The sequence below is a fragment of the Triticum aestivum genome, chromosome 4A (genome assembly GCF_018294505.1).
Source record: "Triticum aestivum cultivar Chinese Spring chromosome 4A, IWGSC CS RefSeq v2.1, whole genome shotgun sequence".
Classification (NCBI taxonomy): domain Eukaryota; kingdom Viridiplantae; phylum Streptophyta; class Magnoliopsida; order Poales; family Poaceae; genus Triticum; species Triticum aestivum.
Genome location: NC_057803.1, coordinates 466,378,454 through 466,390,715, shown reverse-complemented (window position 1 = coordinate 466,390,715; position 12,262 = coordinate 466,378,454). Strand labels below are relative to the sequence as shown.

The 12,262-nt window shown below is 46.2% G+C and overlaps 2 protein-coding genes and 1 non-coding gene across 3 annotated transcripts; 2 read left to right on the top strand and 1 right to left on the bottom strand.

The window, feature by feature from the left end:
• The first annotated feature begins 3,259 nt into the window (after positions 1-3,259).
• Positions 3,260-7,206, top strand: LOC123083851 (pentatricopeptide repeat-containing protein At5g43790). Its single transcript, XM_044505741.1, has 4 exons — positions 3,260-5,240; positions 5,827-6,123; positions 6,202-6,322; positions 6,858-7,206. The coding sequence occupies exon 1, from the start codon at positions 3,260-3,262 to the stop codon at positions 5,048-5,050; it is 1,791 nt and encodes a 596-aa protein (XP_044361676.1). The 3' UTR covers positions 5,051-5,240; positions 5,827-6,123; positions 6,202-6,322; positions 6,858-7,206.
• A 1,112-nt stretch (positions 7,207-8,318) lies between these two features.
• TRNAV-CAC (transfer RNA valine (anticodon CAC)) lies at positions 8,319-8,392 on the top strand. The gene has a single exon. It is a non-coding gene; the product is annotated as a tRNA-Val (tRNA).
• A 786-nt stretch (positions 8,393-9,178) lies between these two features.
• Positions 9,179-11,314, bottom strand: LOC123086400 (mitochondrial import inner membrane translocase subunit TIM8; the record flags this gene model as incomplete). Its single annotated transcript, XM_044508163.1, is given in 2 exon segments — positions 9,179-9,595; positions 11,127-11,314. Coding segments are annotated over 2 exon segments (237 nt in total). The 3' UTR covers positions 9,179-9,406.
• Positions 11,315-12,262: the final 948 nt, after the last annotated feature.

The following is a 12,262-nucleotide window of genomic DNA, read 5'->3' as shown; positions in this document are numbered from 1 at the left end:
TATCCTTTGGCTGGAACTACACGTGCACCACATCCTGCCCTTACTGAAGCCACCGATAGCACAATTGCCCAACGACCCAAGAAGCGCACTCGTGTTCTCAATGACCGAGAGCTTCTGGTGGCTCTTCACCAGAAACAGGATAGGCATCATGACTGGCTGAAGCGCCAAATGCAAAGCCTCTTGGTGGATGTCAACCATATTCGAAATCTTGCCACCAAGAATGCCTTTGTTGCACATGAAACCTCTCGACGCACATGGAAAGGGCTGATGCTTATGTGCTCTGAAGATGATCTTTAAGAGGATGGCTTCTCTGAACGCTTCAAGTTTGACTCCACACCTCCTCGAAGGGCAGTGCTGGGACGAACTCCATCTCTTGAAGACTCTAAGTTCTCTTCCTCTGGTGCAACTGTGAATGCCAGAGTGATCGAGGATGAAGATGATGCGACTTCACCGCCACCTCCTTCAGCACGCTTCGACACTGCTCCAAGTTCTTCTGCATCGCCGAACACCACCGACGACCCTGCTGCTTCACCTACTCTTCAAGGGAACGAGTAGATGCTCTATGTCTTCAAACCTTTTTGTTCCTTACTGACAAAAGGGGCAGAAGCATATGAGTTTGATAGTCTTCAAGCGGGTCCACATGGGCGGTTGCTTTATATTTTGCCTCGTGTTTACAACTCTCGTTTTGAAACATTTGGTTCTTTGAGTTGTAACACCTAAACTCGATGGCCGTCTGCTACTTATTTGCTACTTCGTGATGCGATGGTAAATTCCGCATGTGCGACGATAAATTCCGCACTTAGATCATTTTGCAGACGTCCATTTTCCATTATGCATGTCATTATCTTCACATACCTTCTCATGCATAATGAATTGTCATCATAAGTTGAAGAGGATCTTCACGAATACAACCTACCATGTGCATTTGCATTCCAAAAGCAAATTACTTATATGCACATCTTCAGGGGGAGCCCTTGCAACTAATGAAGACAATTCCTTTACAATTTCACATATTATATTCCCCGTTGAAAACTTCAACTAGTTTGTCATCAATCACCAAAAAGGGGGAGATTGTAAGTGCATCTAGTGCCACCCTTAGTTGGTTTTGGAGTATTGATGACAAACCTAGTTGAGGGACTAATGTGTTTGTGAGAATTGCAGGATAACACAGGTAGAAGTCCCTCATTGATTCGGTTTTCCTACCAGAGATGACCCCTAAAAATGTATGAAGACATTGATGTCAAAGGTGGTTTATGAAGATATTCTCATCGAAGACTATGACAAGAGAAGACATCGCATGAAGCCTATGGAGCTCGAAGACTTAGATCTTTCGTAGTTCTGTTTCTTCTTTGTTGAGTCATAGGAACCACCGTACTGTTAAGTGGGGTCCAAGTGAACCAGTCAGAATGACTGAAGTGATGCTTAACCAAAACCTATGTCTTCGAGTGAAGACTATGAGAGCGAATCTTGTCCAGAGTCGGACAAGTCAGCTTTGCTTGTAGCCCAAGTAAAGTTGCCGTGTGTGTTTGAAATCTGACCGTTGGAACACGTGTCAGTTCCTTAGTGACCCAGGGTCATTTCGGACAAATCAGGTCGGGTTGCCTAGTGGCTATAAATAGCCCACTCCCTACAACCATAAACGGTTGGTTGCCCAGAGTTAGAGTATGTCTTTTGTCGTTTGAGAGCAACCCACCTCGAAGCCTTTGAGAGAGAATTTCTTGCGAGGATAAAGCCCTAACCACCCAGAGCCAAAGAGTGTTAGGCATCACTTAAGTCTTCTTGTTTGTGTGATCTGAAGACTTATTACACTTGAGGACTGTGAATCCTCCAGCCGGTTAGGCGTCGCGTTCTGAGCATCCAAGAGACATTGTGAATCGCCGGTGAACGAAGTCTGTGAAGGTTTGGGAGTCTACCTTGAAGACTTACCAGAGTGATTGGGCGAGGTCTGTGTGACCTTAGCTCAAGGGGAATACGGTGAGGACTGGGTGTCCTGAGCTGCGTGTTCAGGATTGGATGTCCGGGACTGTGTGTCCTCAGATTTAAATACCTAGCCGCCCTAACCAGACATACAGTTGTCACAACAACTGGAACTGGTCCAACAAATCATTGTTTTCAACGAGTCACTGGTTTCATCCTTCCCTTCCCTTTACTTACTGTTGGTCCTCGTGAAGTCATTGTATGATTGCACTATCTTTTGTCTTCACCGAGTGACTGCGTGTTCTGTTTGGCTTCATAATATCTTCCTACCTGATCCTCACTACATTGCTGCTATTAGTCATTGTGCTTTCACTTCATTGAATACTTGACTATGGTTTGCCTAGTGTAGTCTACCTTCCGCTGCATGGTAATAGGTTTATTTCTATCGTTTGTCTTCGAAACTTCCACGTTTTGAAGACTTTCATAAAAATCGCCTATTCACCCCCCCTCTAGTCGATATAACGCACTTTCAACATTGATCTTTGCTTTGTCCCCCATCGGAGGCAGCCACCTCTGGACTTCTGCCACCCTAGGACCCGAGCTCGCACCAGGAACCTTGCTTGTTGCTGGTTTATGCAGTCCTTGCAAATCCATCAAATATGAGTTAATGAATGAATTTGTTTGACTTGGGCTCTGAAAAATAGCTTCATAGACCGCTTTCCGTCTTGTGTACCAGATGGACCATAGGGTAACAACCATAGTTGTAAACTGGTCATGGCTCAACGACTCCTGCATGTTGAAGAGAAAGTTCTTGGCACCCGGCTCCTGATTATCTCCCATACGCTGCACCATCTCTGAATCTGACAAGGCCCAAATACAACGCGCCATGGTGCAACTGATTAGTGCGTGTCTCCAAGAGTCTTCCCTCCCACACAAAGGGCATGCATCAACCGTAGACATGTTCCGTTTTTTAGCACATCTGTTGTCGGTAGTGAGTGGCGTGCCAGTCTCCACAGAAATATTTTCACTTTAGATGGAACCGAGAACCTCCAAAGCGTAGTCCAATCTTCCTCCTGTCTTGAGTTATTCGACGCACCACTTCTCCCTTCAAGCCAGTCTTCCCGCTGCATTTCGGTTTTGATAATGAATTTGTATGCAAAGCTAACAGAGAAAACACCCTTCCTATCTGGGTGTCACGTCCAAAAATCCTCCATATTCCGTGCGCTCGTTAACTAGTTGCTTCCAGAAATTAGGTCGCATCAACCATGGTTTATGTCCAGTTCCTGGGCCAAGACTTTAGTGTTACTCAAGCCCATAAAGGCAAATGATTCCCAATTAGCCCATGGCGCAAATGAGCCCAGACGCGGCTCCCTCCCGCCACGCTCTGGCCGCCGACCCGCTGCCGGCGCTCCGCCGGCTCCGGGCCGCCGCGCCGCGCGTCTTCGGGCAGCTCCACGCGCTGCTCCTCACCTCCGGCCTCGCGCTCCACTCCCCCAACTTCGCCCTCCTCCTCCGCCTCGCCTCCTCCTCCGTCCCCTCCCTCTCCCGCCGCCTCCAGCTCCTCCTCTGCTCCCCGCTGCCGCCCACCTCTTTCCTCGCCAACTCCCTCCTCCTCGCGCACCTCCCTTCCGCGCTCCCCCTCTACTCCCTCCTCTTCCTCGCCTCTCCCCCGCTCCTCCGCCCCAACGAGTTCACCTATCCGGCCCTCCTCCGCGCCTCCCCGCCCCGCACCGCGCTCGCGCTCGCCACCCATTCGCTTAAATTCCTCGGCGCCGGGGCCGCCTCCCGCGACCGCGTCCTCGGCGCCGCGCTGCTCGACGCCTTCGCCCGCTGCGGTAGGATCGCGTCCTGCCGCCGGGTGTTCGACAGGATCGTCCAGCCGGACCTGCCGGCCTGGAACGCGCTGCTCACCACCTATGCGCGCCGGGTCAGGGATTCGTCGTGCGCTGGCGAGGCGGCGGAGATTCTTGAGCTGTTTGCGCGCATGGTCTCATCGACGGTCCCGCCAAACGAGATCACGCTCGTCACCGTCGTCGGCGCATGCGGGGAGCTCGGCGCTCTCGGGCATGGCCTGTGGGCGCACGCGTATGCTCTAAGGCACAGGCTGGCCGTGAACTGTTACGTGGCCACAGCGCTTGTAGAGATGTACACCAGGTGCGGGAAAATGGACCTGGCCGAGCAGGTGTTCGCTGGCGTTACGGACATGGACACGCGCTGCTACAATGCCATGCTCCAGGGCTTGGCATTCCATGGGCATGGCCGAGCTGCCCTCACCTTGTTTGACAGGATGTGTGCCGAGGGCTACCCGATTGATAGCGTCACGGTGCTGGCGGTGATGTGCGCGTGCGCCCATGCTGGGTTGGTGGATGAAGGGCGGTGGCTCTTCGATAGAATGGAGATTCAGTTTGGGGTCACACCGAGGATCGAGCATTATGGATGCATGGTTGACATACTGGGCCGAGCTGGTCAGCTTGATGTTGCCAAGAAGCTTATCCGAGGGATGGACATTCCGCCGAACGCCGCAATGTACAGGTCTTTGATACGGGCATGTGGGATTCATGGCAAGCTAGAACTTGGGGAGAGGACGATCAAAGAGCTGATGAGGCTCGAGCCAGAGCACAGTGGAAACTATGTCCTGCTGTCCAACTTCTACGTGAGAATGAGACTATGGGAGGACGCAAAGAAGGCGAGGAAGGAGATGAAGGCCATGGGCATTGACAAGAGCCCTGGGTCAAGCCTCCTTGACATCGACGGTGTTCTCCATGAGTTCTTGATTGGTGACAAGACACACCCTGCCTCAAGGGAGATGTACGCCATGGTTCAAGAGATCGAGGCCAGATTGAAGGAAAGCGGGCACCGGCCGAGCACCACGGCTGTGATGTTCAACGTCGAGGAGGAGGACAAGGCAGATGCTCTGTCCTACCATAGCGAGAGGCTCGCCATTGCCTTCGCCCTGATCGCCTCCTCTCCGGGTGCGCCCATCAGGATCATCAAGAACCTCCGGGTGTGCAGTGATTGTCACGAGAGCACGAAGCTCGTCTCCCGGGTGTATGGAAGGGAGATCATCATGAGGGACCGCACCCGGTTCCATCACTTCAGAGATGGCCATTGCTCATGTGGAGATTTCTGGTGACTGGTCATTAGCTGTTTGCCATGTGCATAAGAATGTGCTGTAGATTCGTGTTCCTACTTGTTCTGTGTCCTACTCCAGACTGGACGATGAACGGCGTCATGAACACGAAGCAGCCGGAATCAGCGGTTGGCGACGGCGTTGAAGTCTGCAAAGAACCCTCAAGAACCAAGACTAGCCCCGGAAGAACAAGGTAAAAATCCTAATTTTCTAAGATAATGTTGCAATATCAAGTGTCAAGTGTCAAGGATGAGATTCAAATGATAATTTGCTGGGGCCTTATGCAGTATAACTGAATTTAAGTTCTATGATTTAGTCAATAGCCAATGAATGTTATTGATAGATTCATTGGGATGGGACACGGAGTTTGATTACACAATAGTTGTAACCTAGCGAAGTGAGGTTTTTTGGCCAATCAAACTGTATGGGTATGCCATGTTAGCATTCAGTGGCGGAGCTACCAAAGAAAAGCTGTGCGGGCCACAGAGTAGAAACAATGCTAAAATCAATGCATTGTTGTGTGCTGGGCATCATGCGATTATTATTTTTGCTTCAGTCCTGGGCGGGCCACGGCTCATCTGGCCTTGCCGTAGCTTCTCCGGTGTTAGCATGACAACAACCTGCTTAGCTCATGAATATGCCACAGATGTTGATCTGTCAATCAGTTGATGTAGGCTGTGCCTTGTTCTGAATTTAGTAATAAGATATGAAATTTCTGACTACAAATTTACAATTGCTTGGTGTATGCTCCAAAGGTTTAATGTTGTTTGCGTTAAAAGCCAGCATGTTGACAGGTCCATTTGCCTGCTTGCGTGTGAAGAGGAAAACACACAAATTCAAAATTTTAACAACAAGGGCGGGAGGTTTGCCCAAGCTGTGTATATAAGCAGGGAGTTGAGGGGCAGGACTGCAGGAAGACTCAGTTTCAGTCATTCTACGCGAAGGTGTGGTTGGAGCAAGATCAAGTTTTAGTGGGATGAGAAATAGAGTGAATGGCTCCGGCCGAGTTATCTAGTGTCTCCTCTGCAGTTACGCGGCTCAGAACATACTCAACTGATGATGGTGGATTAGCAGCTGTAAGTTCAGGACATTAGCTTGGTTCCTGTGTATTCTGTATTTATATTTTGTAACCTGAAAGTGATGTGACGGTGCAGGAAGCGGGCGTGTCCTAATCGTCTGTGAATCAAGCGATAGGATCAGGCGTGGCGGTCAGTGCAGCTTCAGGTGCCGTGGCGGTGCAGGAAGAGATTGATGCCCGTAAAAGATTTGATTACTGTATGTCCATGAAGTCTCCCTTAATTTGCAGCTAATATATACAGTAAAGTCTTGATTTTACTTGCTATGGGAAGATGGCATAAGAATTGACTTCAAGTTCTGAACCAAGGATTATATCACTATCATCAATCCAATCACAGTTTCTGATTTGCTATTATTTTAATCTGTGAATAAGCCCACTTTTGGTGTATTTGCTAACTTGGTAATTGGTCCTTCTTCTTAGTATAGTACATGCAGTCCACTGATTGTTGTTGAACTACTCCCTCCGTATCAAAATATAAGACATTTTTGTAGGCTAGTTTAGCCTACAAAAACGTCTTATATTTTGGTATAGAGGTAGTAATAAAGATTATTTCTGTGCTCATCTTAAGTTTGTTAAGGAAAAATGTAAGGAAAATCGCTGGAGCTTGTAAGCGTAGGCTTGAATTATGTTGTTTTTAGCTCATGTTATGAAACAAATGCCCTCTTTACTACTGTTTCTTAAGGCTTTCTTCTTGTGGTACATTCTGAAAAGTATTATTTATTTTTATTGCAGTTCATATATCTGTGGATCAACCTGAAGATTCCAGCTCATAGTGCTGACAAGGGACTGTTTACTTGCTTCTCTCTACAAAAATTTGGGTCACGCCAAAACATGATAGAAATAGGAGTCATGCCAAAAATTTATGTCCAATTGCTGTAAATGTGGATGGGCGTAGAGGTTGCTGGCTGTCATTTTTATTTACCGTTCCTGGCTTTGTAGTCTAAGGACTGGTAGTAACACAGAGCAGAGTTGGCTGTGTTCAGGTTATTGTGTTTTGTGAATTTTGATGTTGTATGGAATGCCCACTAAACCCACTTGTCCCACTTAAATTTATGTGGGTAGATGCGGATCTCCCACTTAACATATGCGGCAGTTGTTGGGCGGGCGCGGCCTCTCCAGCTTAGGCTGCGTTTGGCAGCAAAGTTTTTTTTAAAGTTTTCTGAGAATACCGCGGTTTCTGAAAAAAACCACGGTTTTGAATACTTTGCTGCGTTTGGTTTCAGAAAAAAACCGAAGATTTGTAAACCACAGTATGCCAGAAACCATGGTCTTTTTGCGGTATCTGGAAAAGGGGTCCCGACCTCTTTTTTTTAACAGAACGCGTCGGGTAGATCGCAGTTGACGTTGCCGTATACATCGAGATAAGGATACTGCGACCCCATCCTATTTCCCCTCTTTCTGTTATATGGTAAAACAACCTCTATTATATCTCCATGTTATAGCCGATTCAGTTTGATTTGTTTATGAGTAGTAGGTCTCTCGGGTCCTTCCAGCCGGCGTCATCTCCATCTCTTCTCTTCATCATGAGCGAATCAAGCTCACCACCAGGGAAAAAAGGTATGGGTTTGTCTATGCACTGATCAGTATACAATGATCTTGCATGCTTCTCCATCGATTCCTCGGCTATAGGTGGACTAGTTGGAGCTTTCAATGCCAGCCGCCCATGCAAAGGCCATGCGTGAAGGAAGGATGACATATTCTAGATCAGCTGACGCGCATGTAGGTGCATCAGAGATAGTCATATTCTACAGATCCTAGTATCAGCTAGATCGAGTCGGACGGTGCATGGCGGCTGCATGCAGCCAGCCGCCATTAACAGTGGCTAATTACTCAGTCATCCACTCCAAATACTTGGGTCAAAACTTTGATAAGACAGCACCAGCCAAACATATGCGAAACTGAGAAAAACATTGTTATTAAAAAACTGTGGTATTCCTTGCCCATTCAGGAGAATACTCTGGTTTTCAATTACCACAGTTTAAAAAATACTTTGCTGCCAAACTAGGCCTAGTGTATCACTTTTTTTTTGAAGGTAGCTTAGTGTACCACTTGCAGCCTGAGCTCAGTCCATAACATCTCTGATGCACCTGAGTCCATACATCTCTGTTTTGTTCCATCCGACCGTTCGGCGTGGTTGCGTTTAGCGAGACTCTTATCCTATTATAAGATTTGGGTTAGAAGTCTGAACAAGTCGTCTGGGTGGTGTAGTTGGTTATCACGTTAGTCTCACACACTAAAGGTCCCCAGTTCGAACCTGGGCTCAGACAGACATTTTTTTTTGTGTTTATGTAATTATGTCAAAAACTATAGTTTCTTATCAAAGGGTAACAAATTTCTGGCGCTTCGCTGGAATTTCCTATTGCAAGAGCTTAGCTGTGTAGCGTATGCCATATATTGATTAAAAGTTGCTGAATCATCATGTTTTCTTTTCAAACTCTGAAACAGCACCAAAACCAACCCATTTCAGGTCTGGAGGCGGTGCATGCTTTTCCACTCCTTTTCTCGGCATCGGAGGCGACTGCAAGATTTGCATCCTCCTTCTGCATCCCATCATTGGTGTCCGTGTCGGCTGGTGTGTGCTCGCCGGTGCCAAGTCGTCTTCCTATCAGCGATGGCGACACAGAAGGTTTCTGATACAGGCTGGTGTGAAGTCATAGTTTTCATGGGGATTTAGAGGGGATTGACAGGGATTGTGGAGGATAAAATCCCCTACAAGCCAAATTCCCCTTCAATCCTCTCCAAACCCCTAGGAGGAGGTTGAACAGAACAAAGGCCCAAGTACCATAAGAGCAGGGTGTTTCATACTCCCTCCATTCTAAAATATAGTGCGTCCGCGCTTCTCGAGGTCCAACTTTGACCATAAATTTAACCAACGAGACCAACTGCGGCAGGGAAAAAATTATATAATTGAAAACTTCTTTCAAATACGAATTCATTGATATAATTTTTGCTCCCGCCGCAATCGGTCTTGGTAGTTAAATTTACGGTCAAAGTTGAAGCACGTGGATAAAGGAAGCACTACATTGTGAAATGGAGGGAGTACAAAAACATAATTGCTCAAATCTAATCACGCCGTAGCATCTGCCCATATCAAAGTGAAAACATAGTAGCAGTAACATTTTAATCACCATCTACAAATTTCTGGCAACCGTCACACTAACTACGGTCCAACAGCAAAAGAAGTAACAAAATCATTAATGTTGCGGAGAAAGAAAGGTGGTTTGCATCAACTTTATTGGACTCCATATTCAGATGCGGCAGGCAGGAGACCTATTCTGGTCCTAGCTACTGCTGTTTGCTCGTTGCATGGTGAGCATCTTAACATCAATAAAGCGTTTTGCGCAGTTGGACAGGCAAGAGGTTTCGCTGTTGCTGAAGCTGCTCCCGATGCTTCCGGTGATGCATCTGTCCCAGCAAGTGTCAGTCAGCTTCGCTATCATCTCATTCATCATGGCCTTTTTCTTCTCCTCCTGCACAGAGACAAAATGTATGTGCTGATTAGATTTCTGTTGAACTACAGGTTGAATTAGAGATTTGTAAAATAGAAGCTAAATGAAACCAACTATTTACAATATCAGAAACTCCTAATGAGGGTCCCTGCAGCATGCTAGATGAAAATACTTGACAAGCTATAATTCTTCTCTTCAAATTCGACCATGTGATTATGTGAACCCCTATTTTTCCTCTTAAGTTGGGTTCCAACTATTAAACGTGTACTCTGATGTTATTTCTAAGCAAATATATTTCCTGCACATAAATGACCACGAACATAAGCTTCCAAGATGCGACAGCAAGTTGCATGCGGCGTTTCTTTTCCAAATAATAAGGATGACTGCTTATAGACAGGCAAGTGTTTTTGTATGAAAGAAGATTGTGAAATACCACTACATGGTGGATCAGCCACCTTTTTTTGGATTAGGTTATGTCATACAAAGTCCTATGTTATTTCAAATCTTGCAACTTATATGCAAGTGTTTCACCAAGGAAAGAACATGGCAAAATAATGCAAGATTCCATCATATAACCATCAGCAAATTCTGGATGTAAATCACTTGAGCGTTATAAATTTATAATCTCCCAGGAGATGATATGCGTCACTATTTGCACAAAACAACAAGATAGCTCCATTATATAATATAATTACAGACGCACTTGGTGTGTTCAGGGCTATTCTAATTTCAATGACCACCTAATGAGCCATGTATATTCATTAACTACAGGTTGCCAGAAAACCAAAGACCACGATTTTAAGCTTCCTTGTACCCTCCAAGTAAAAGATTTCAAGCCTTATAAAAGTAAAATGATTAACTGACTAATGGACCTGGACAGTCACGTGCTGCTTGAAACCAGATAGATTCCAGATGGTTCAGTTTAGAGTTTAGAGTAAGGGCTAGAGTAGTTCTTCTACACAAGGAATTGGACAAACTCTACTGGCAGAAGCTGGACTGCATCCAGTTCTACAATGGATCTGGGACCTTTTGAGCAGCTGGACAAGCTTTGAAGCTATGAGAAGAAGAAAATCGCTTTGGTGAGTTGACAGGTTCATCCATTGTGTTCCTAAACGGATCTACAATTTGTAATGCTGAATTCAGTCCCAATACTAACCTGCAGGACATATCTGAACCTAAGAATTCAGGAGCACCATAACTCCTAAATTTACTTTACTTTTGCTTTCTATATAAAGAAATTACAGCACGCCGACGGATTTGCACAAGAGTGAGAATAATCGGCGCGAATCTCACATCTCCAACTATTCTGTAATAAATCCGAGCGCAAAATACAGCACGAAGGGATGAAGGGAGCGCCAGATCATCCGTACGTCTTCTGGCGACGATTACATCGCACAAAAATTACCGCCGAAAACAGAACAAAAACGCTGCGCTGCGAACCAAGGCCCCGATGGGCCTGCGGGCACTACCAGGATCCGCGATGTCGCCCTGTTACCCCGACTGACGGTGTAGGGTTAGGGTCTAGGCCTAGGTCTAGGGTTAGAAGGGTTACCTCTAAGAGCGCCTGAAACCTCGGGTCGTTGAGAGCTGAAGCGTCCATGGCTCGTGACTCGCGCCCCTCCTGCAATCTCCTCTCTTCCCTTGGCGGCAGACGGGCAGAGGGAGGTCGGCTTTTGTTTTCCTTTCCCCTGGAGCAAGAAAGAGAAGGGGGAAGAAGACGATGGAGGAAGGGAGGATGCTCTATTTTTATTTTCTTTTGTGAGGAGGGTTGAAGGCCTATTTCGATCGAACAGCGCTATCTGGGCCACGAGAGACCAAATTAGGGCCGTCACGCCTTAATTAAAGGTTTCGACATGGGCCAGCCACTGGCACGCTACTGCGGCAGCCTATCGGACACATACGTAAACTAGTATAAACTCCAACAACCCTAAAAAAAAAGAGTTGAACTCCAACATCGACTCAAAAAAAAAGTTAAACTCCAACATTGCCTAAAAAAAGGCTAAAATCCAACAACCACTAAAAAAAATCCAACACGTAGATTTTTAATTTACAGATCTGGGAAACGATTTATTTTTATTTTAACTAGTTTACTTTTATATATCAAAATAACTACTATCATGAAAACATATATTATTTTAACTTGATACAAACAAATGACAGAATCACCAAGTTTGGAAAACTAATACTTAAAACTTGACGTGTTTTGTGCGAAATCCAACGACTTTGCAGATCGCAAAGTAATCATGAGGTCGTGTAGGACTGGACAGGCGCGTGCACATGCGAATTTCTCTATGATTGGATCCGAACAAGGCCTTAAGCATTATGAAAGTTAGCTACGAACGAATTCATGGGAAAGTTCATACGATGATTAGATAGTTAAGGGCATCTTCAACACAATCTATCAAAACGCCCCTGAATGTCCGTGCCATGTGGTCCAGACACTTTTTAAAATATGTGGGAGCTTTAGAAGAGTTCAGGTAGTCCGCTTGGCTCACTGTCAGTCAAAGCATATGTCCTTACAGTCCATATGTTTTCTCCTTTAGGTCTTCCTAGCCCATCCTATTGTCCAGATTTAAATTTTTTATAGGAAATAATTCTTTTCGTCTGGCTGATCTTTCTAACGCTTCTGTCGCCTCCCACGTGTGACACGTGTCCTAGGTGGGACCGCCATCGCTTTTACCCCGCTAC

Excerpts from the sequence above, each read along its gene's own strand:
- LOC123083851 (XM_044505741.1), top strand. The coding sequence starts at position 3,260 with ATGGCGCAAATGAGCCCAGACGCGGCTCCCTCCCGCCACGCTCTGGCC.